Source organism: Mauremys mutica, chromosome 1 (genome assembly GCF_020497125.1).
Source record: "Mauremys mutica isolate MM-2020 ecotype Southern chromosome 1, ASM2049712v1, whole genome shotgun sequence".
NCBI lineage: Eukaryota > Metazoa > Chordata > Testudines > Geoemydidae > Mauremys > Mauremys mutica.
This window is the reverse complement of record NC_059072.1, coordinates 182,863,956-182,886,366: the sequence shown is the minus strand read 5'-3', so window position 1 is coordinate 182,886,366 and position 22,411 is coordinate 182,863,956. Positions and strand designations below refer to the sequence as shown.

The 22,411-nt window shown below is 37.5% G+C and overlaps 1 protein-coding gene across 3 annotated transcripts in view; it reads right to left on the bottom strand.

Moving 5' to 3' along the window:
- Window positions 1-22,411, bottom strand: part of GBE1 (1,4-alpha-glucan branching enzyme 1) — a 277,500-nt gene that overhangs the window by 36,141 nt on the left and 218,948 nt on the right. For all 3 annotated transcript variants that reach the window (XM_045002099.1, XM_045002100.1, XM_045002101.1), the window contains 2 exons: window positions 5,494-5,678; window positions 4,034-4,164 (listed from right to left, as the gene is read on the bottom strand). In XM_045002099.1, the coding sequence (XP_044858034.1) occupies window positions 4,034-4,164; window positions 5,494-5,678 (316 nt within the window). The remainder of the gene's footprint in view (window positions 1-4,033; window positions 4,165-5,493; window positions 5,679-22,411) is intronic.

The window sequence follows — 22,411 nt, the reverse complement described above, 5'->3', positions numbered from 1 at the left end:
GTTAAAATAGAAAAGGAGAAAATAAGCTTCTCTTTGTGATTTTTTTGGCCCATAAATTGTCTAAGTCAGCTATTTTTGTTGATTAATGGTTTAAAAAACAATCTAAAAACTAACAGTATTTGTAATGCTCCTAAAAGAAATCAAAGCACATAATTTATATCTCCTCTGGCTATACAGAGCATAAGTAAGGGCTTCCCACTGACTTGCTTAGCTGATAAAATAGTTTATACTCTTGACGTAAAGCTCCAAAAATAAGCTTAACTCCTCTAGAACTGAAATGCCATAAAGGTTTTTCACAGCCTTATCTACACTAAGGAAATTCTGGAATTACCCCCCCGCCCGCTCTCCCCACCTTTACTAACACTGGTTCTACCAGCACAAGGAACATTTGCAGCCCCAGTACTGATTGACCACTGGCTACCCATAGTATTTTAAGCCTTGTGTATGGTAGCACTACTTAGAGCATGTCTAATTGACACAGTACTTAAAACACTGCTGGCATCCAGTGACCCCTCTCCACTAGTATGCCCATTGTTGCCTTGTTTGATCTCCTGCAACTGAACAGAGTATAAATAGCTATGAGGGGCCTTTCAGTTCTGGGAGTGTTTCAATAAATCCCTGTGCCTTATTAATTCCAGCATTCATCTGTTCAAGGTTCATTGAGCCCAGGTTTTCCGCACATGGGAGATTCTGCCACATTGATGCATGCCTGGCTAGTGGAACATCCTACACAAGTCATGCTGAGCTCTCTATGGAGCCTGTTGAGATTTTTAGGCTTAATTCTAGCTCTCTTCTTTGGCATCTTTGGTTTGAGAAGTGGAGAAAGGAGAACCACCATCTTTACTTATGCTTTTCTGAAGGAAGAAGAGATACTCTTCATCTGCCATTGTTTTCTGACAAAATCTCACCCAACTTTTCCCCAGGAAGAATGGAACCAAAGTTTAGATATGCACACAATCTGCTCAGAGTGACTGTCTGCTGTCCAAGGTCCTAGTTAGAGATGGTCACTGCACAAGAAGTCATAGAGCATGCAGTTTAACACAGTGTGTTTAATAATATATCTATCTATGACAAAGGTTATGACCAGGAATATTTTCTTTAGGAGAAATGCCAGAACATAGTGGTGCTTGTGAAATAGGTGGTGGCATGTGAGGGTTTAAGACCTGCAACTGAGGTCTCAGAGCCCCTTCACAAGACACTCTTCAACATGGTCCTTGTGAAAGAAGTCTCCCTCTGGAGAGATCACCATGCCCTTGCCTAGGTAAGCAACTGCCGTGTCTACCTTTGGAATGGCTGTGAAAGACTCCCTTGACTCTTAGAAACCATTAAACAAACAAACAAACAAACAAACAAACAAACAGGCCTGCTTTGTGAGCTGGCTGTTTGTGGTTGTGCACCTGCTGGGAACCTCTGCCTGAGCATAGGTGGTGCTGTGCATTCCTTTTGTCTGCTTTAGAACCCCAGCTACCACAGAGGACAGAAAAGAGGGAGCCACACTCTTGATGAGACCCAGAAACCCAAAGCTAATCAGGCTGAGAGCAGGAGGGTCACAGTTCGCTCTCTGTTGTACTAGCAAATGGTGTACTTTCTGGACTTGCTTCTTTCATTTCTTAGACAGCTCTGCCATAGCTGGTAGAGCAGCGGAGGCTGGTTACAGGGAGCTTAGAAGGGAAGTCTTGCACTGGTGTACCCGAAGGGGAGGGAGGGAAGCAGACAATTGATAGAGATAAAAAAATAGTCACTACTATTCAAAAACTTATTTAAACCCCTCAGTTTTCAACATAGCACAATACAGCAGGAGAGCATCAACTCCTGACCTAATTCAGCAAATAGAGGCAGAATTTCAGTGGAAGTAAGCCCTGCAACAGCACTGAGTGCCCCGAATTCCTAGCAGAGGAGGCAGATCAAATTTATCATGGTTTGGGAGAAATGTTATGAACCAGAACCACCATATTTTAGGGGAAAATACATAAAATGGCATCTTTCAGAAAAATAAATCCATTAGGAAAAAAATAAAAATAGGCTTAAATGTAATGACACTAGTATTAGACTACTGTATGAAAAAGCTTTAATTCAGAATCTCAACGACAGCCTCGCTTGATCAGAGGTCTATTTGGCACTAAGCCTCAATTGTCCAGAGAGAGAGAGAGAGAGAGAGAGACACACACACACACAGCACAGGCAGGAGGTGTGCCTTGTGCAATGGGATTCTCATATTAAAAGAAACTGCTTATCAGATAAAATTGCAAAGTAATAATCTCTGTTCTTGTCCTTTTTATAACAAATTATGTTTTTCACATGCTTGAGCTATTCTCACTGTATGAAATCCTAATGATTTCCAGAGTCAAAATAAATGTAAAAAGCCCTACACACACACACACTCGTGTGTGCAACCAAAACCAACTTAAAAAAAAGAAACAGGAGAAATGCTACCACTGTATGAGTAACTCAAAACAAATTTTCCATGAATATTTGCTTGAATTAAAAAACAAAAACATCAATTTTCCTGTGACTGTGCCTGCATCCAAGATATGGTACTAAACCTGCCAAGATGCCCAAGACAAACTAGCAAGGGATGAATTTATTGAAACTCACGTGGAAGTGCACATTAAAACCAGTGAATGGAAGCTGTGGAATTTCCTGTATAACTGTTGTCATAGGCAGCAGCCCAGCAGAAGCAGAAGCAATACACCCTGGAATCTATGAGTACAAATCACTGTGTATTTGTAATGAGAAAGGAGCTACTAATGCTATAAATAGATACAGGCTATGTTTTTTTGAGAGGCTTGAAAAAAATAAATTCAGTTTGTGAAACAAAGGACACTGACAATGAAGAAAAAGAAAATATTTCTACAGAACTTCAGGAATCATGAACAGATTGGCCATAAAAAGAAATGTTGTTTATAAATTTAAAGGAAGCCAGGATAGTGTCACAAGTACTTGATGACAGTACCTCACCCATTTTGAGGTAGGGCCTGATACCAACAGGAAGGGACACAGTTTGGAATTACTATGTGTTCATTTTTTAAAATCTTGACCGTTAAACAACAATAAAGAGCGTTACATTGAATACAGAACTGCAGTACACGGGAACTATGGGAATCAGTTCAAATTAAGCAATTTTTAAATAAAACCAGCCAAATACACTTGGGAATAGAGGCTCTAAACTGAATACCACAGTAATTTTTAAAACAGTGACTGGTAATTCATACAGGTCCAAAAGCAGGTTTGAGTACTGAACCTTTGGAATCGGAGAAGGCTTGGAAACAAGGAGTGACAAAGCTAATATTCAGTTTGAATTTAATGATGGCTTACAACTGTGGTAGATATCCATAAAATTACACTATAAATTTGCAGGTCATTTGGCTTGCAGGCCAAGGTTGAATCTATTGCAACACAGGGCCTGCCAGTCTAGTCATACTAACTTTTCTGTTTCAGTTTTGCCATCTTTAAAATGCGCTTAATAAGAATTTTTTGTTTTCCATCTGCAGACCTCAAAGGACTTTATGAAAAATCAGGTAGTGCAGACTAGCTTAATTTTTACACAGACAGGTAACCGATGCACAGGTAAATGGAATAATTTGCCCAAGTTCACAAAGCAAATTGTCAGACCCAGAAGTTGTGTTCTGACTCGCCAGCCAAGGCTTAACAAGGACTGACGTGTGGGGAGGCTCCTCACAACCATCTAGTGGCTCAGTTTCCATACTTTAATAATAAGAATAACCACCCTTAGCACATACTAAAAACAGGGCATTAGAATAAGAACTGCACACGTTCTCAAACTGCTACTTCTACTTGCACTTCCTGTTAGATAATCATAAGTAAGTATAGTTAGGAATCTACATTCACTTTACAGTGTGTTTTTTTACTGTACACTATTCAATACCGAACGTAAGCTTATTTTGCAGATATAAAAAAGTAAACAAAACATTATTTCTTACCTTTTCATTACAGTTTGTATTCAAGTTTAAAATAAAATTAAAGGTAAGCTTTTTACTATTATGCTAGGTCACAGAAGTTAACAAAAGGATATTTTCCCGGAGTTTCAGCACCCACTCTGTATTCAGTATAGCTTTTAGATGGATGGAAATTGAATATAAAAATTAGATTTGCCCTCTCAAATATGATGACCTTATTCGATTCATGATTTTCAGTCACAAAAGCCTGGAAAGAAAATAGAGAGTTACATTTTAGTTGTTACAAAAATAATATATTCCTTATTTGTAATTAAAATGCACTACAACAGGAAGTTAAATTCAAGCAAAGTTGCAATGTAACTAAAGACAAAACTGACAAAAAGATTAACTAGTATCAATACAGCTTTAAACCGTGGACTCTCACAGAGTATATAACTTAATATAACATTTCAGATCAGAAAACTATATCTTTAATTTTTAAACAGCTAGGTAAGATGTAAAAAAAAAAGATGGAATAAAAGTCAAATATACATTTTATTGTGGCAACTGAAAAAAAATGACACCTGAAGAGAATTCTTTTGAAGCAAAGATAAATTATGCATCAGCGTCCACACACACTTTTTCTCAAAAATGGTGAGTTTTTTTGTTTTTGTTTTTTTAAACTAAAGGAAATTCACAAACTCTTTCTAGTCTGGATCAGCATCATTGCCACTGTGGGTCATTTAGAAGTTGAACGGAAGATTTGAAATAAGCAGGATGCTTTTTTGTACTGCATAATGTGCATATAGGGAAGGATCATTATTTGCCCCTTAGTGCTGAAAATGGCATTGATGATCAACCATGCTAGGATATGTATGATCTGCAACAAAAAACTATTCCATATATAATACCTTTGCTCTATCCATTTGTTAAAGCCACACACCAAAAAAAAAATAACTACATGGCCATTTCAAACAGTCCTTTAAAGAGAAAGTATTATGAACAGAATATACTTAGTAATACTTAGTGAGTATGTGCCCCAAAGCTATAATACAATCTAAAACTTATTTGACATTGGGAAACTACAGAAGGTCTTCTAGTCTGTAAAGTTTTATAACAAAAGAAGTATAATACAAGATGGAGGTATAACTGCAAATATAGCATTGACAGCTTTAAGTTCAGGAGACTATAACATAAGATACACTACATGGAAAGTGTTTTCCTGATGACAGAATACTTATTGACATGAAAAAAATTGTCAAAACAATTAAGACATTTCCAAAGCAATCTTTCAATTGGATTCCAGGCAGAGTTTTATTATTTGCTTTAACTAATCTGAATTAAAGTTTCTAAATGAAGAAGCAAAAATAATAAGAAAAAGCTCCCTGTGAAAGTAAACAGGACACTGTTTCAGATCTTCATTATCTGCAGAAGAGACTTCAGTGACATGTTTTGACAATCTGAAGTATGTAACAGGGCATTACAGTGTATAATAAAGTGCTATTTAAAATTTTTGCATATAGATTTTATATTCTTGTAATTCTGCACATTTACACTTCTGGTGACTAAAATATAACATTTTGCGTATATAGCTTACCGGGGGAGATGCAAGCCAGCCAAATCTTTCTTCCAATTTATTCATATCTCTGTCAAATGCGTTTAGGAATCTATAGCGAAGAATGTGATCATCAGCTAAATGAAACTGTCTCCTGGCATAATGGTAACTCTCATTGTTTCCTTTTCTGGGGAAGTCTAACCATTCTGGATGCCCAAATTCATTACCTGTATTTAAAAATATTCATTAGGAAATGGTAAGAAATATACATAGACATGATTAAGAGATACTGAGAACCTGAGCACACATTGTCCACAGCACTGCTACTCACCTGTTTCATTCTCTCTTTTTGTTTCAAAGTTAGATTTAAAAAGCCTTTTGCCTTTTTTTGTAAATTGTCAGCTCAGTGAGTGCTAAGATGACAATCAAGCATGACATTATGTGAGAGGTGAATTCTCACTTGAGATGGAGAGACAAGTGACAGAGTAATTGTGATTGAGTAATGAAAAGGGTATTCCTGTCCCAAATCTGAGCTACTTTTATCCATACCATAGTCCAAAACTACTCTTGATTTTTGTCTTAATAATTGGAAACTCTTTTGTCATGGAAGATCAAATGTTTTCTTAAAGTCCACTCTTATCTTATATATCATAGCTGGACTGCTTGCTCTTAAGACTGACTTTACAAAGCAAGACTATCCAGCTTCTCATGTTACCCAAGATATATGTCATAAAAACAAAAAAACAGGTATCAAAAATGATATATAGCCCACCAAAAGGATATAAAACCCACTTTATGAAAACCCTCCTGTCTTCAACAAGTTACCTAACCTTTTATTGAATTTCTACATTATATTAAACTCCCTTTTCTCTGTTAGAACTTTCAGTTCATGATCTGTTTTGTCTGTTTCAAAAAGGACCAGCTACTGTTTTTTGCATCTAGAGATTTGTATGCACTCTCTTCTGTTTTGGAAAGTGGAAATACTAACTTGAAGTCTTACTGTCTAATCCATTCAATATTATCTATAACTAGCTATATCTATATATTCATATTCCAGTGTTTACTTTTTCCTTAAATTGACAGATTTTGATTTCCTTATCTGCCTTCACAGCACATGTAGTATCTGACTTTTAAGGGTTTGGGGGTTTTTTTGGTTTTTTTTGGCCATCTTTCACTATACTATTCCATGTGCTCCAACATCTTTTAAATAATAGGGAGATCGCAGCTGGATACTAATTTGGCTCTTAAGAGAGTATTACATTTGATTAGATGCAAATTCTCTTTTATAACAGTAGCTCAATATCTTTTTTTTAATTTCCTCACCATATTGTCAATACAGTTTGTGTGCAGTCCACTATTATTCCAAGGTCATTGTCAAAGACCTTCTGTGATTCTGATCCATTTATTTCATATTTTTGTTTATAGTTTTGAGCTGAATGTGAAATGTAATGGTTATGTTTGTCAACATGAAATTTAATGTGCCAACACGTGGCATATCTCTAATGCAGATAATATTATTGCAAAAGATTTTACTATATATTTTCTGTAGCTGTCTCCTTTTTTCTTTTAATCATTTCTTTGACCAAACTAATGTTCCCATAGCCTGAACCATGGAAATTTACACAGGCCTGTTTGATAACCCACATTCACATCTGCCACCTTAGACATGTCCTCAAGGCCTTTCAGGTGTCACATATTGTGGAAGGCAGCAGATGTTGCTGCACATATAGACTAAGTATCCAGGAGATAGTTTGGTTTCCTCCTCCTCAACCAAAACACAGTGTATACTAGAGCTTGAGTAGAGGTTTGGTGAAATTTCAGTAATTCCTTTAATGTATTTTTCACATATTCCTTCATAGACTCTGGTTAGGGTCACAAAGACTATGGGAGTTAGTGCACCACCAGGACTGGAATAATGCTATGAATGTACTTAGAAAGTGAGGCACAGATCTCCCAGCAATCATATTTTCTTTTAATTTAAATAATAATTTGTCCTTTGGGACTTTTCTACACCACATGGAATTGCTGATGGCAATGCTATTATCTGCCAGAAGTAGTATAGGTGGACCCCAGCCTTTCCCATTATTCTTGTATCAGGTGCATTCTGGTAGCTGAAATGGGAGAGTCTCTCTCTCCCCACTTTTTTTTTTTTTAAGGGATTGAGGGAGAGGTGGAAATGGTAGGAAATTCTTTTTTTCTCTGTGGTGGACAGTTAATCAGTAAGGCCAGGAGACCCGTTCAGGTTTCGTGGTGCCCTCAAAATTATTTATAGCTCGACTGACACTGTCTTAATGACCATGAGCCTGATTGTTAGTTGTCCTGACTGGGTTCTGGGGAGGGTAATCTTTAAGCACTACGTGAACGCAAGGGGTAACCATCAATATAGGCAGCATATAGTGACTACTTGTGTGATCTGGTAGTCGCATCAGCCTACTGCAATCTTAATACCACATACAAAAGTTCTGAGAAGCTTTTCAATATTTTAAGGAATCTTTATGTATGGGGAAAGATGTTTAAAATCTGTGTTTTGGGGAAGGGAAATTGTTAAAGTATATTAAAATGAATGGTTCCAGTAAAGTATATGCTAGGTCACCCTCTCCCGTTTTTATTTCTTCCACATACAGCAATATTCATGTTGGAGTAATTATGAAAACCTCTACGCACAGAAGTGCTATTGAGATTTCTTTTCCTGTAATTAATTTTTTGCTGTTTGATGTGAAGGTCCAAATTATAAACTGACAACAAGCCAGCTGGTATAAGTGATGCAATGCAAGACAATGAAACTAATGGGGGAAAAAAAAGCTCTGTTAACTGAACATTTTGATTAGTGAATGTTTTTGCTTTGTTTCTCTACACTGTAATGCATAATAATTTTACCTAGGAATTAATTAAAGTGTACCATTGCCTACATGCTGTAGATATTATGCATTTATTTCCTGACACAAAGGGGTAAGCTGATGTGTACAAATTATCAATTGCACAATTCTAATGGGACCTATGCATTACTGCCATATTCACTGTGCTGTTAATTTACCCATCAATGCATTTGTATATTAAACTATAAATATATTTAAACCTCCAACATAAATTATTTTGCAATCTTTAGCTGGTGTTGGTTAGTGCTTGGCTGAAGCCCAAGGGGCTGCTAGAATTGTGTTGATCTTTTTCCTTGATGCAAAAAACTATTTGATAAACACTCAAAAAGGGTAAAATCAAACAGTGATAAAAAAGAAACTAAAATTTAAAATGTAGTTGTCACATAAATAAATACATACATGTTCTGCTATAGGGAGCTAGGCCCAGATTTTTAAATGTATTTATAGCGGTTGCTGTACTCAACCTTTCAACATTAACTGATTTAGGTTTCTAAATCTCATTTTCAAAAGGCCTAAGTTTCCTAAGTGCCTAAATCCCTTTTGAAAACGAGGTTTAGACACCTAAATCAGTTAGGAGCTGCAAGGCTGAGTGCAGGAACAACCAAGTATCTTTTAATAGTGTGGGCCCAAGAGTCTAATTCAGTGCTCACTTAAGTCAGTGAAACAACTCCTATTCATGAGATTAAATAGTTGTTTTGATCTACTTCATCTTTTAAACTGAGGCAAAAAAAAACACTACCTTTCCCTTTTCTCTGGGTTTGTTATTGACATTACATATTCTGCATGTACTCTAGTTAGTGGATCTCCCCTTCAAACCTTTGGCTAATCCCTTTTTTCCCTCCTCAGTATTATTGAGTCCATTACATCTCCTGCTCAACATGTATCCATACATTCATCGCACCCCTTTATACACCAAGAGTGCTTTCTCTTGTCCCAATCACTTTCTTTGCATATCATTCTGGAAGACGTATAGAGAACAGATATGCCTTGATTGATTAATAACTTTTCTTCCTGGCCCTCAAAAATTAGAAAAACTATCTGTGACACTCTGTACCTCGGGGGAACACCCTACACCCCCATGTTCATCTTTATAAAATGACTGTGTGGTATCCAATGCAAAGTTTGTCATGTTGGGTGTCTTCGGAAGGCTCATGATGCACTGAGCATGGTTGTTATAGTGATGTTATAGTAATTGTTACAGTAATGTTATAGGTTACAATTTCATGTACATAGTTATGAGGCTGAAAATGTATCCTCATGGCTTAAAATAAACCCAGGAAAAAACTCTCCAAGAGCTGAAAGGCAGTTCACACCTCATCAGGGCATGTATGGGACAAACCCAGCCCAACCTCACAGGAACAAAGGACGCTGGCCTAGACAGCAACAAAATAATCTGTTGTACTCTCAAGGGAGACACCCCACTTCCTTTGGTCAGTTTGGAACTGCAATGAGGTAATGCTCGCCTGACTCTGAAGGGGGCGGGGGCAAAGGCAAGAGGGAAGAAAGAACATGATAAAAGGGAGATATGTTTGCCATGCTCTTCCTCTCTCTTCCACCTACATCTACAGATACCACACCAAGCGACTGAAGCACTAATCAAAGGAGAAAGTCTGGCTGAAGAGCAACCAGCCAGCCTGTGGCGAGAAGCATCTAAGTTTGTAAGGACGTTGAAAGCGTTAAAATCAGCTTAGAATGAGTTTTGCTTTTATTTCATTTGACCAAAGCTGACTTGTTATGCTCTGACTTATAATCACTTAAAATCCATCTTTATAGTTAATAAATTTGTTTGATTATTCTACCTGAAGCAGTGCATTTGGTTTGAAACATGTCAGAGACTCCCCTTGGGATAACAAGCTTGGTACATATCAATTTCTTTGTTAAACTGATGAACTCATATAAGCTTGCAGTGTCCATTATATGACTTATATGTCATATATGCGGGCATAACTGGACACTGCAAAACGGAGGTTCCTAAGGTTGTGTCTGGGACTGGAGATATTAGCTAGTGTCATTCAGTTGCAAGTAGCTGGGAGCAGCTTACATGCCAAGAGTGGGGGTTGTCACAGCAGAGCAGGTTAAGGCTGGCTCCAGAGAGTCAAGGATTGAAGTGACCTAGCAGATCACTGATCCAGGTAAGACCAGAGGGGAACATCACACTATCCATCTGTTTTGCCCCATCAATATTTCTTTCACCCCCACTTAGAAGCTACATATTTACTTGCCTCAGGGGTCAGATCTACATCTCTCTGTATATATGTGGATAGTGTCTCTTCCACTGTTGCACACCCTAAGTAATATGAATTGCTTATGGACAAAGAATGTGTTAAGTATGTCCATATTTGAAGGAGATAATCCAAAGTTATTCCTTAATTTATTAAAATAAATTGCTTAAAAAGGGAGAAATTCCAATTAATAATGTGAGCTAATACTGAAATACAGTCCTTGAAATGAATAAAACATGAAAAAGCCTCCGATAAGAAAAGGATTGAAGAAATTAAAACGCAGAAATGTTTTGACAAAATGAGTTTTTGTCAGAAAATGCAGTTTCATCAAAACCAAAACTTTGTTGGAGAGAGGGTCATTTTGAACATAACTTTTCGCAGGCCCAGACTGGAATTCCTAGACCCACCTCAGAATAACTAATAGCCCAACAGGTAGGGCACTCACCTGGCATGTATTAGATGCAGGGACTAGGACCTGACTCTCTCACTTCATAGATAAATACTATAATAACTGGGCTATTGCCTATTCTAGGTCTGTGAGTTGGTCTGTCAGGTGTGTGGGTGTGGGATTTCATCTCCTGCTCGCAAAAAAAGATATCCAGAGATCTTTCTTTTGTGAGATACGTAATAGGAAAACATTTTGAAGTCTTCAAAATTTTCATGAGCTGGAAAAACTGTTCCCTGCCCAGCTCTAGAAAAATAATATACAACTACATGTACACTCACAACTATGTTGTCATCACAAACTACTTATGGTACATTGGCTTTTATTGCTTTTGATACTTTAAAAAAAATGGTAGACACTTGTTACTGACCTTTTCTCCTCCAAAGGAGATCCTTTTGAAATACATGTCACTTACAATGAATGTTTACTTGTCAAAGCAGACAGCAGTAAAGGCAAGCAGGCACAGGTTAATGCAAAGAAAATCATTATCAGACCATTTGCTGTATCTGATACCAAAGACTATATTTAAATTCAAGAGACTTCACAGGTTACTGTCTCTATCTCCTGCTGACGAATTCTTAGATGCCTGTACTCTTGCAAGATGATGTATTAATCTAATATTTATTCTACTGTTAAAAGGTCCAGCAGTCTGATTTTCCAGTTTAATATACTGGCTATTTCAAAGCCCATCAGGCTATGTCTTGGTACACAGGTTGTCAGCATAGATAAATACAGCTAATGTTTAATTCTGCTTAGATGTTATAAACACTTCCCCTCCTCTACCAGAGGGTCTCATTTCTTTGACATATACTACAGTCTGCAATTGTTAGGTTTTTTTTTTTAAAAAAAACATTTTGCTGATCACAGCACTTCCCAAGTTCACAGCGATAAGTACTCCTAAAATACTTTCTGCAAATCATATTCATTGTAATCTATTTCTGACAAAACCATTTAGCAAATAAGACACAGATAGAAACCCTAGTAAAGATATTTCTCTCAACCTGTAATGATACCCTGGCCTTCCCATATTTTTTGATTTAGAAGGTAAAAGGAACTGCAGTTTCAAATTCTGCTAAAATTTGAAAAACAAACAAACAAACCTATAATGTAATAAGAAAGCCCCCACCTCCCCACCCCATTATTCTTCTATTCTGCTTTTGTGAGATGCAAATTCTGCTTAATGGTATGATGGAGACCATTGTTATTCTTATTCAAAAGAACTGCTTACATATCTGAAAAGCTATTTTGTTTTACTCTTTAGCATGGTGGACAACTAGTCTCATGTGTTGAATGATGTAAATATTTAACATACATTGTGTGTAGATATAGATTAGAGCAAAAATATTTCAGAAAAACACACACGCTCCCACTCTAATCTCATGTTTTTGCAGATTTGAGTTTCCATTCCCTTAACTTTTTCTGTCTAGAGATATAACTAGTTATTCTGCCTCCTACAGCTTTGAATCCTTTCCATAGAGAGTTTTTTCCCTCCTATATACATCTTTCTATTATTTTCTGAATATTTTATTTCAATTTTTACATTTTTTTCTGAATTCCTTTTGCTCTAATAAATAATGTCAGTTCCAGGCTTTAGTTACTGATTTAAACTTGTTTACCAGATTAAGTCAAATCACATTATGAATTGGTAATTCACAACACGAAATTTTGCATTTTTCTATTCTTCAGCTTTCGTTGCGGACATCATTAAGTTATCTATCCTGGTTATGGGCACTGAACACTACTGAAAAGTATGTGTAGCTTGCTTGAGTGTTCTGGTGCACTCATGTGCAAATCAGACTTAGTTTGAAAAGTTATAGTTAATATTTTTACTGGATGAATGTCCTGAACAATGTAGCACAAGATGTTGTCATGTCTTTAAATATATCTGAATTTCATTAGTCACCCTTCTCCCCTCATCCCCAATCTACGATTTCTGCAGTTTTTAAAAAAAAAATAAATAAATAAAGCTTTGCGTTTTCTCATTTGTAATGTAAGAATTATTTATTATCCCTCCCATTTCTCTCTTTAGAATTATTCTACCTTCATTGTAAGACTCTACTGTGGGAGAAGTTATTGGATTGTCTTAATCAATACCATCACAAGTTTTTTCTTTTCTTTTTCCAAAAATAATCTTGTCCTACAGCCAATCCCTTTTCAGTTTCTCATATTCTATTTCTGATTAATTGGTCTCTTGTCACTGAGCCATTTCACAGCTGGCTTTGCATAGGAATTAAAAAACAAAACAGCCCCCCAAAACTAATGCCAGTAAAAGTGTTCAGTCCTCACATTCCAGGTAATTATAACTACACTATTCATTTTATCTGCTCAGGTACAAAAAAAAATTCTATTGAGAAATCTATAATGTCTATACATCGGAGTGCCAGGTGACTTAGGGCAGTGGTTCTCAACTAGGGGTCTATGTACCCCGGGACTCAGAGGTCCTCCAGGGGGTACATCAACTTGTCTAGATATTTGCCTAGTTTTACAATAGGCTACATAAAAACCAGTAGCAAAGTCAGTACAAACTAAAATTTCATACAGACAAAATGAGAACGTAAGCAATTTTTCAGGAATAATGTGCTGTGACACTTTTGTATTTTTATGTCTGCTTTTGTGAGCAAGTAGTTTTTAAGTGAGGTGAAACTTGGAGGGTATGTAAGACATATCAGACTCCTGAAAGGGGTACCGTATGCTGGAAAGGTTGAGGACCACTGACTTAGGGCTTGTTTACATGGCAAAATAAACTTTGCATAGCTATAGCAGAAAATTCCTTAAAGCCAGATCCAAAGTCCATTGAAATCAAAGGCAGCTGTTGCACTAGGCATTATTCAACCTGTCTTCTACTACTCCCCAATAAACCCAGATGCAACAAAAATATGGCTGCCTCATTTAAAGTGTAATACACACCAAAATAACATTTAATTAAAAAAAAAGATTGTTTCAACTTTAACACACTTATTTGGAGGTTTCTATCACCAAATACTTCATGTTAATAATATTCAGCAGAGCATTAGATGTCAGAATGGGACATAGATAATATTCACTGTTAATAATGAAGGGCAAAGAGTTGTATTAGAATATTTTAGTGAGTCCAGACTAATAACGTCCCAAATAAAGCTTCCCCCAATCTTTCTGCAGATACTTCAGAAGCCATTTTACTCATACATTTTAAATATGGAATATTTATGAATTAGAGTAGCAGTGTGAATTATTTGGGCTGCTTTGACATTTTTACACCACAACAATGTCCTGATCATTATTTCCAAATAAATAATGGCTTGTGGAAACGCATCTTACTAACAACAATGGCTTTCAAATTAACACGTCTTCATTGCTTTTAGTGCCTAGATATGTAGCATACATTATATAAAACTCACTTTCTAGAGAGTCCTGAAATATTAAGGAACATATGGTGGAAACATTCCACATCGTTTATGTTATTAAATTGCAAATGTCTTAGAGAGAGAAGTGATAGATGTTGAGAAAAAATATTATGAACTGAAGTTTTGACCACAGAAATTCTAAATATTTCCTTGTATGTATTGCACAAAACAAAATGTTGATCTAGCACTTCATAATTTCACAGATAATGGATTTTAAAAGGGAGAGTTAAACCAGGAAAGTCTATTGATTAATATACTGTGGGCATAATCCTGGCCCTATTGAAGTCAATGGGGAGTTTTGCCACTGGCTTCAATGGGGCCAGATATTTATGGATGAGAGAAACAAAATATAGAAGAGGAGGAAGACAGACACACACAAAAAGAAAAAAGAAAAAAAAAAAGAAACTCAGAAAAGTTATATAAATATTTTGGCTCTGAAACAATGTAAAACATTTTTTTTGTTTTGGTTGTTGCTACAGCTACTTAAGGCAGCTCTTTGAGTGTATTTAACTGGAACTGCACAAAAATTGCAAAGTTGAAAATTAAAGTTTGGACTGATTCAAGAAAGCCGTTCAAATGCAAATACCACCACCTTGCACGTGGGTTCTACAGAGCCACCTGATACTTAATTACATACAAAGAGGACTGAAATAGGTGTCAAATTAAGAAGCAACAAAGCTATCTCAAAGCTTCAAAACTCAGTGCAAAAATGGGTAAAACAACCCTGTCAGATATTTTTGCAAACTCCTCCAGATTGACTAAAAAGAGCCATTATATTTGTCATAAATTTTCTGCATCAAATACCTGAACATCCCAGTGACAGATATCAGGACTCATGAACATATAAATATTCATGAAGTAACAGACATTCAAAATTACCAATAGGGAAAATTATACTCAGTTTTATTTTAAAATATCACCAAAACCCTCACACATGAAGCTCCTACTTCATTGCTATTATTAACAAATATTTATATAGTACCATGACTTTTCATGGTACTTCACAGATGACCGACCAACCACATGATTCCTGTCCAAGAGAGCTCACAATCTAAAATCAGACCAAGGTGAAGACAAAGGAAAGCATTAAAGAAAGGAAGGATAAGACTGAGATGGAGCAAGGAAGGAGGCAAGTAACAGCACAAGAGCAGACAACAATGGACAGTGTAGAACAAGGTCAGTTTGAGGAGTCAGTTGAAGGAGGAATACATGCGGTTCCAAGCATATGGAAAGGAGGTACAAAGGAAAGTGAGAACAGAGTGAGAAGTGGCCCCAGAACAGTGGGAAAAATTGTGCACAAATGGGAGATGCAATGTAGGTGGGGGAAGAGTTGTAGCATCATAAGGCTCAAATTTATCATCCCCGTCTTCATGTTGAAAGAGACTGGGAGGCAGTGAGGTACATTTGGATACGGGCAAGAAGATAGTCAGCAGAGGCAGAGAAAAATTATTACAACTTATTACAGTGAAGGTGAGAAGTTCTCTTGCACATGCAACATTACCTTAGACTAAATGCCCAGCCTGATCATAGGTGCCAGTGTCTCTGAGCACATGGCCTGCACGGAAACACAAATGGGCCATATACATAACTTGTTGAGTCCTTTATCTCCAAGCATTAGTTCTGCAGTTACTCCTCAAAAAAAGACTCTTGTTAGCCTGCTCAAGAGTTCACTTTGCAACTGGCTTCCCTTTCCTGGAATCTTAAAGCCCACTAGAACAACTTCTTCTGTACCCATTTACTACAATTATCAGATAAGCTCCCCCATTTTCCAGTCACACCAAAACAAAATGTAACAATGAAGACAATAGCACTCAAACACTAGAAGTGGGAACTCTTGTTCCCCTGCCCTCAAATCAAACCAATCACATTAGAACACCACAAGGACAAAGGAGAAAAAAGAACTTGCACTCATAGGGCTTGTCTACACAGAAGTTGTCTTGTGATAACTATTCCAATATAGTTAAAGCAGTACCAGGCCCCTAGTGTGTACGCAGTTGTATTGATCTAAAGAGGAGTATAGAAGTTTATCTCTATAAAGGTACAGGAATGAACAATACTGTGCAGTTATATAACTGCATTCATACCAGGGGTTATATTGTTACAGTTAAATCAGTAAAAACAAACAAACAAAAACTCAAAGACAAAAGAAAACCTCAAAACCACATCCCTTATTGAAACAGTTCCACTGGTACAAAAAATTTGTAAAACCAATTTAAACCAAAAATAACCCAAGGATTTCAGCCAAACAAAACAAATACTATAATGAAACCTACATGACATTCTCCACATGCAACAGTTAAATTTACTAAAATATATTTTTAAAGATCTTTGAAGTTACTGTATAACATTTTTGGAAAAAAACAAACAAACAAACACACTGCAGTCATTCCTTTCCATTCTAATTTCTACCAAACTGTCAGTATGCTGGCTTCCTGTCTGATTGCTAATACTTCATTATATGCAAGGCAACCTGCCACTTCCTGTGTCCCAGGTATACTCGAATGCAACTAGACTGAACAATTATGATGTCTTCTAATACTCTGCATTTTATAATTGTGTTTTTCTTTCTTACAGACATGAAGAGTACTCATTTTGAAGTTCACAGGTACCATCTTATCATGTACCTTTTTATTATTAAAAAAGGCAACAATATAACCAATTGTTGACTTTTTACATGATCTTATTAAGGAAAAAAATATTTTATAGATTTAAAAACCATTTAGAATAGCAGGGATATTTATAAGGGATAAGGAGATTTACTTAATTATAGTGTAGGAGAGAATGTGCTTTCCCTTAACGAAGTCCGTTATTCTTTTAAATGGTGGCCATTGTTAGTGTCTTACAGAATACAGTACTTAAAACAATATTATTTATAATACACTATTGCCCAAGATGTGCTAGAGCACATTTAAGCTTATCAGGTGAAATAAAGAGAAATCCTCTCTAAGGAGGAAGAACAGTGATTGTCTATTTTTCATAATCCAAGAGTAGAATCTGTGTCAGGTAAATATCAGGTGGGGAACAGTTCAGTGGTCTAAGCCTCACGGTTGAAATACTTAGTATCAATGAAGTCACTGCTTCAAAACCTTCTAATCAACAAACACACAGCTTCTGGCTTTTTCCAAGCCAAAGCAGCATACACTATTTTTCACCACAATGCACTAAAGGTTTAAAAAAAAAAAAAAAAGCCAAATTGAAACAATGTCTTTCTAAGTAAAAAATAGAGCTGTCAAGCAATTAAAAAAATAATCACAATTAATCGCACTGTTAATAGAATAGATTATATTTAAATATTTTGGATGTTTTCCAAGTTTTCAAATATATTGATTTCAATTACAATACAGAATACAAAGTGTACAATGCTCACTTTATATTTATTTTTTTATTACAATTGTTTGCATTGTAAAAAGAAAAGCAATAGTATTTTTCAATTCATCTAATACAAGTACTGTAATGCAATCTCTATCATGAAAGCTAAACTTACAAATATAGAATTATGTAAAAAAATACTGCATTCAAAAATAAAACAATGAAAAATTTTAGAGTTTGCAAGTCCACTCAGTCCTACTTCTTCAGTCAATTGCTCAGACAAATGAGTTTATTTATATTTGTAGGAGATAATGCTGCCCGCTTCTTGTTTACAATGTCACCTGAAAGTGAGAACAGGTGTTCTCATGGTACTGTTGTAGCTGGCGTTGCAAGATATTTACATACCAGATGCATATGCTTCAATCCTCATTCCAGGGGACATGCATCCATGCTGATGGGTTCTTCTTGAAAACCATCCAAAGCAGTGTGGACTGACACATGTTCATTTTCATTATCTGAAAGGTTGATTTCCAGCAGAAGGTTGATTTTCTTTTTTGGTGAATCATAGAATCATAGGGTTGGAAGGGACCTCAGGAGGTCATCTAGTCCAACCCCCTGCTCAAAGCAGGACCAAACCCAACTAAATCATCCCAGCCAGGGCTTTGTCAAGCCTGACCTTAAAAACCTCTAAGAAAGGAGATTCCACTACCTCCCTAGGTAACCCATTCCAGTTCTTCACTACCCTACTAGTGAAAAAGTTTTTCCTAATATCCAGCCTAAACCTCCCCCTCTGCAACTTGAGACCATTACTCCTTGTTCTGTCATCTGCTACCACTGAGAACAGTCTAGATCCATCCTCTTTGGAATCCCCTTTCAGGTAGTTGAAAGCAGCTATCAAATCCCCCCTCATTCTTCTCTTCTGCAGACTAAACAATCCCAGTTCCCTCAGCCTCTCCTCATAAGTCATGTGCTCCAGCCCCCTAATCATTTTTGTTGCCCTCCGCTGGACTCTCTCCAATTTATCCACATCCTTCTTATAGTGTGGGGCCCAAAACTGGACACAGTACTCCAAATGAGGCCTCACCAGTGCTGAGTAGAGGGGAATGATCACATCCCTTGATCTGCTGGAAATGCCCCTACTTATACAACCCAAAATGCCATTAGTCTTCTTGGCAACAAGGGCACACTGTTGACTCATATTCAGCTTTTCGTCCACCGTAACCCCTAGGTCCTTTTCTGCAGGTGGTTCGGGTTCTGTAGTTTCCGCATCAGAGTGTTGCTCTTTTAAGACTTCTGAAAGCATGCTCCCTACCTTGTCCCTCTCTGATTTTGGAAGGCACTTCAGATTCTTAAATCTTGGGTTGAGTGCTGTAGCTATCTTTAGAAATCTCACATTGGTACCTTCTTTGCTTTTTTTCAAATCTGCAGAGAAAGTGTTCTTAAAATGAACAACATGTACTGGGTAATCATCCGAGACTGCTGTAACATGAAATATATGGCAGAATGTGGGTAAAACATACAACTCTCCTCCAAGGAGTTTAGTCACAAATTTTATTAAAATATTGTTTTTTTTAAACGAGCGTCATCAGCATGGAAGCATATCTTCTGGAATGGTGGCTGAAGCATGAAGGGCCATATGACTGTTTAGCATATCTGGAGCGTAAATACCTTGCAATACTGGCTACAAACGTGCCATGAAAATGCCTGTTCTCACTTTCTGGTGGCATTGTAAATAAGAAGAGGGCAGCATTATCTTCTGTAAATGTAAACAAACTTGTTTGTCTTAATGATTGGCTGAACAAGAGGTAGGACTGAGTGGACTTGTAGCCTCTGAAGTTTTACATTGTTTTGTTTTTGAGTGCAGTTATGTAACAAAAGAAAATCTACATTTGTAAGTTACACTTTCAGGACAAAGATTACACTACAGTACTTGTATGAGGTGAATTGAAAAATACTATGTCTTCTGTTTACATTTTTACAGTGCAAATATTTGTAATCAATTACAACACAGAATACAAGATACATGTGAAAATGTAGAAAAACATCCATAAACAGTGTAATTAATTAATTTTGATTAATCACAGGTTTTTTTAAAATCAAGATTAATTTTTTAGTTAATCGCATGAGTTAACTGAGATTAATCAACAACCCTAGTAAAAATCACTCTCAGCCATCACCACTATCAGCCTAAAGACAAAAGCAACAAACAAACAAACCACTACTCTAGTGTTCTAAGTGACAGTATATATATTAGGTTTGAGTCTAATTAAAAAACAACAAGTAGGTAGACTGTTACCAAGCCATGCCTGGTTTTACAATCTGGCCAGGCCTCTCTGGACCAACACCAATCTGTTGTGAGTTGCCCCAATTACTGGATCTGGTCACAGTTCCTAGTTTTGGATCCCTAGGGCAATTCAGCAGCCTCAGATCCTAGAACCAGAGACTAAGACTTCCTAAATTGCTGACACATGCTCCCCCCATAGATCCACCCAGCTATGAACACTCTGGCTCCTAGTTTAACCCCTTCAGAGACAATGTGACAGGAAAGGAAAACAGGCTTAGCAATGGAATTTCATAGTCACTTTATTCTTATAAAGCACTAGAGTAACTGATCTTTGCAAATTAACCACCCCAATCCCTTCAACACACACCCACCAAAATCTGGTCTCACCTTTTCTGTGAGTCTGAGGCCTTATCAGTATTTCATGCTAGGCAGAATCCCTCCTCACTGCTCTCTCTCCAGCGTGCTCTTCTTGCATGGGGTCATGGACAGTCCCCACATCTCAGAGCACACTTGCCCTTTTAAATAGTCTCCCCATATAGCCTTGTGCCCAGGCTGACAAACTTCAGCCCCCTCCCCTAGCCAGGCTTCTACTGTTCCATGTGGATGGCAATGAGAGACAGGCTCACAACACACACTGTTGTCTTGGGGCACGTCTACACAGCAAGCAGAATCCTGTAGCAGCATGTCTTAGAGCCCCCATCTACAGTCTCAGGCTTGTCAAGTATCAGAGGGGTAGCCGTGTTTGCTGCTTTTACAGATCCAGACTAAGAGTCTTGTGGCACCTTATAAACTAACAGACGTTTTGGAGCATGAACTTTCGTGGGCTCATGCTCCAAAACATCTGTTAGTCTATAAGGTGCCACAAGATTCTTTGCTGCTTCTCAGGCTTGTGTTACAGCACTAGAGATAGCTGTGTAGACATTCAGGCTCAGGATGGAGCTTGGGCTCTGAAGCCCACGTCCCTCCCTGTCGGATTGTTGTACATGAGAGTGTGAGAAACTGACATGCAAGTTTCAAGGATGAAGCTAGTTCTTATCTGCTGGGAGACAATAACAGGATAATAAATTAAAGGGTTGGCCAGGATGTTAAATAGCCAATGAAGTTACAGCTGTGCCTGTCTGCACCTTATTAACCAAATAGCAATTGCTTGATTGCCTGCATTAATTGTATAAATGAAATATGCTGGAGAGAAATAGATGACTCTGCTTTTAAATCATATTGGTGGTCGAGCTCTGTCCACGCACGCCTGCGCTGCAACACCTCCCAAGCAGGGCCGCCCAGAGGATTCAGGGGGTGCATGGGGCAAAGCTGGGGAGCTGCGGCGCTTGTACTCACCCGGCAGCGGCCCAGGTCTTCGGCGGCGGGGGGCCCTTCAGTCTCTCGCGTCTTCGGCAGCACTGAAGGACTTCCTGCCGCTGAAGACCCGGACCGCTGCAGGGCCAGGGCTCGTAGGGCCGCTGTGGGGCCCGGGGCAAATTGCCCTACTCCCCCCCACACACCCCAGGAGGCCCTGCTCCCAAGTCTTTATAGCCTGAGCACTGCAGCGTGAGCCCAGCGCACCAGTTTGTAGACCTCTGAGATTCACTGCAATGGGATCTTAGTTTTCTGTATAGACATACTCTTTTTGGCTTCTCAGGGACAGTCCTTCTAGTAGGTGTCAAGCACCTTTCCTGGGAAGGGTAGCTGACTGGAATACAACATAATAAACTTACCTTGGGCAAGCTTAGAAATTAGCTCAGCACATAAGACAAGATGGGTGTCCGAATCCAACATGGAAGTTACAGTACAAAACCAAGTTAAATTGGGAATATCTCACTCTGTCACACATGGAATCATAGCATGGCCAATTACTTCACTCCAGTGAGATGTGCAAGTGTTCTTAAAATGTTAATAAATAAACTCTCAAGCCTCTTGCTGTATACACTGTACAAAAAACTAGATAGCCAGGCCATCTACCACTCTAGCAACTACTATATAATCATGTCAAAGTATTTTCAAACAGTCAAATCTTTGTATAATGTACTTTTTAAAAAGTATAGACCAGTAGTTATTCATTATATTTCTGAAGTGTTCATTTGCATTTTGTAAGTAATATAGCAATTTACCAAAAAAAGTGTAACATAATACAATGCAACATGATTCCAAAATGCTGTATGCTGAATACTTAGTGGCTTTAAAAATAATTTATATATAATATATTATCTATAATGGCCCAGCACTACACATTAACAATATTTCAGAACAGGTAAAGGCTTTCAAACGACAACATTGTCACCATTTGTGCATCAAGTTTCATGTAAAATAGTTCATTTGAAGAAACAGACTTTCTTCAGTGAGCCAATGAATAAGCTGCCAGAATTCAGCACTCTTACTGTTTAGCATGGTGCATTCTCTTTCTACAACTCTTTCAAGTCCACCACTTAGCAGGAAGACATTTGAAT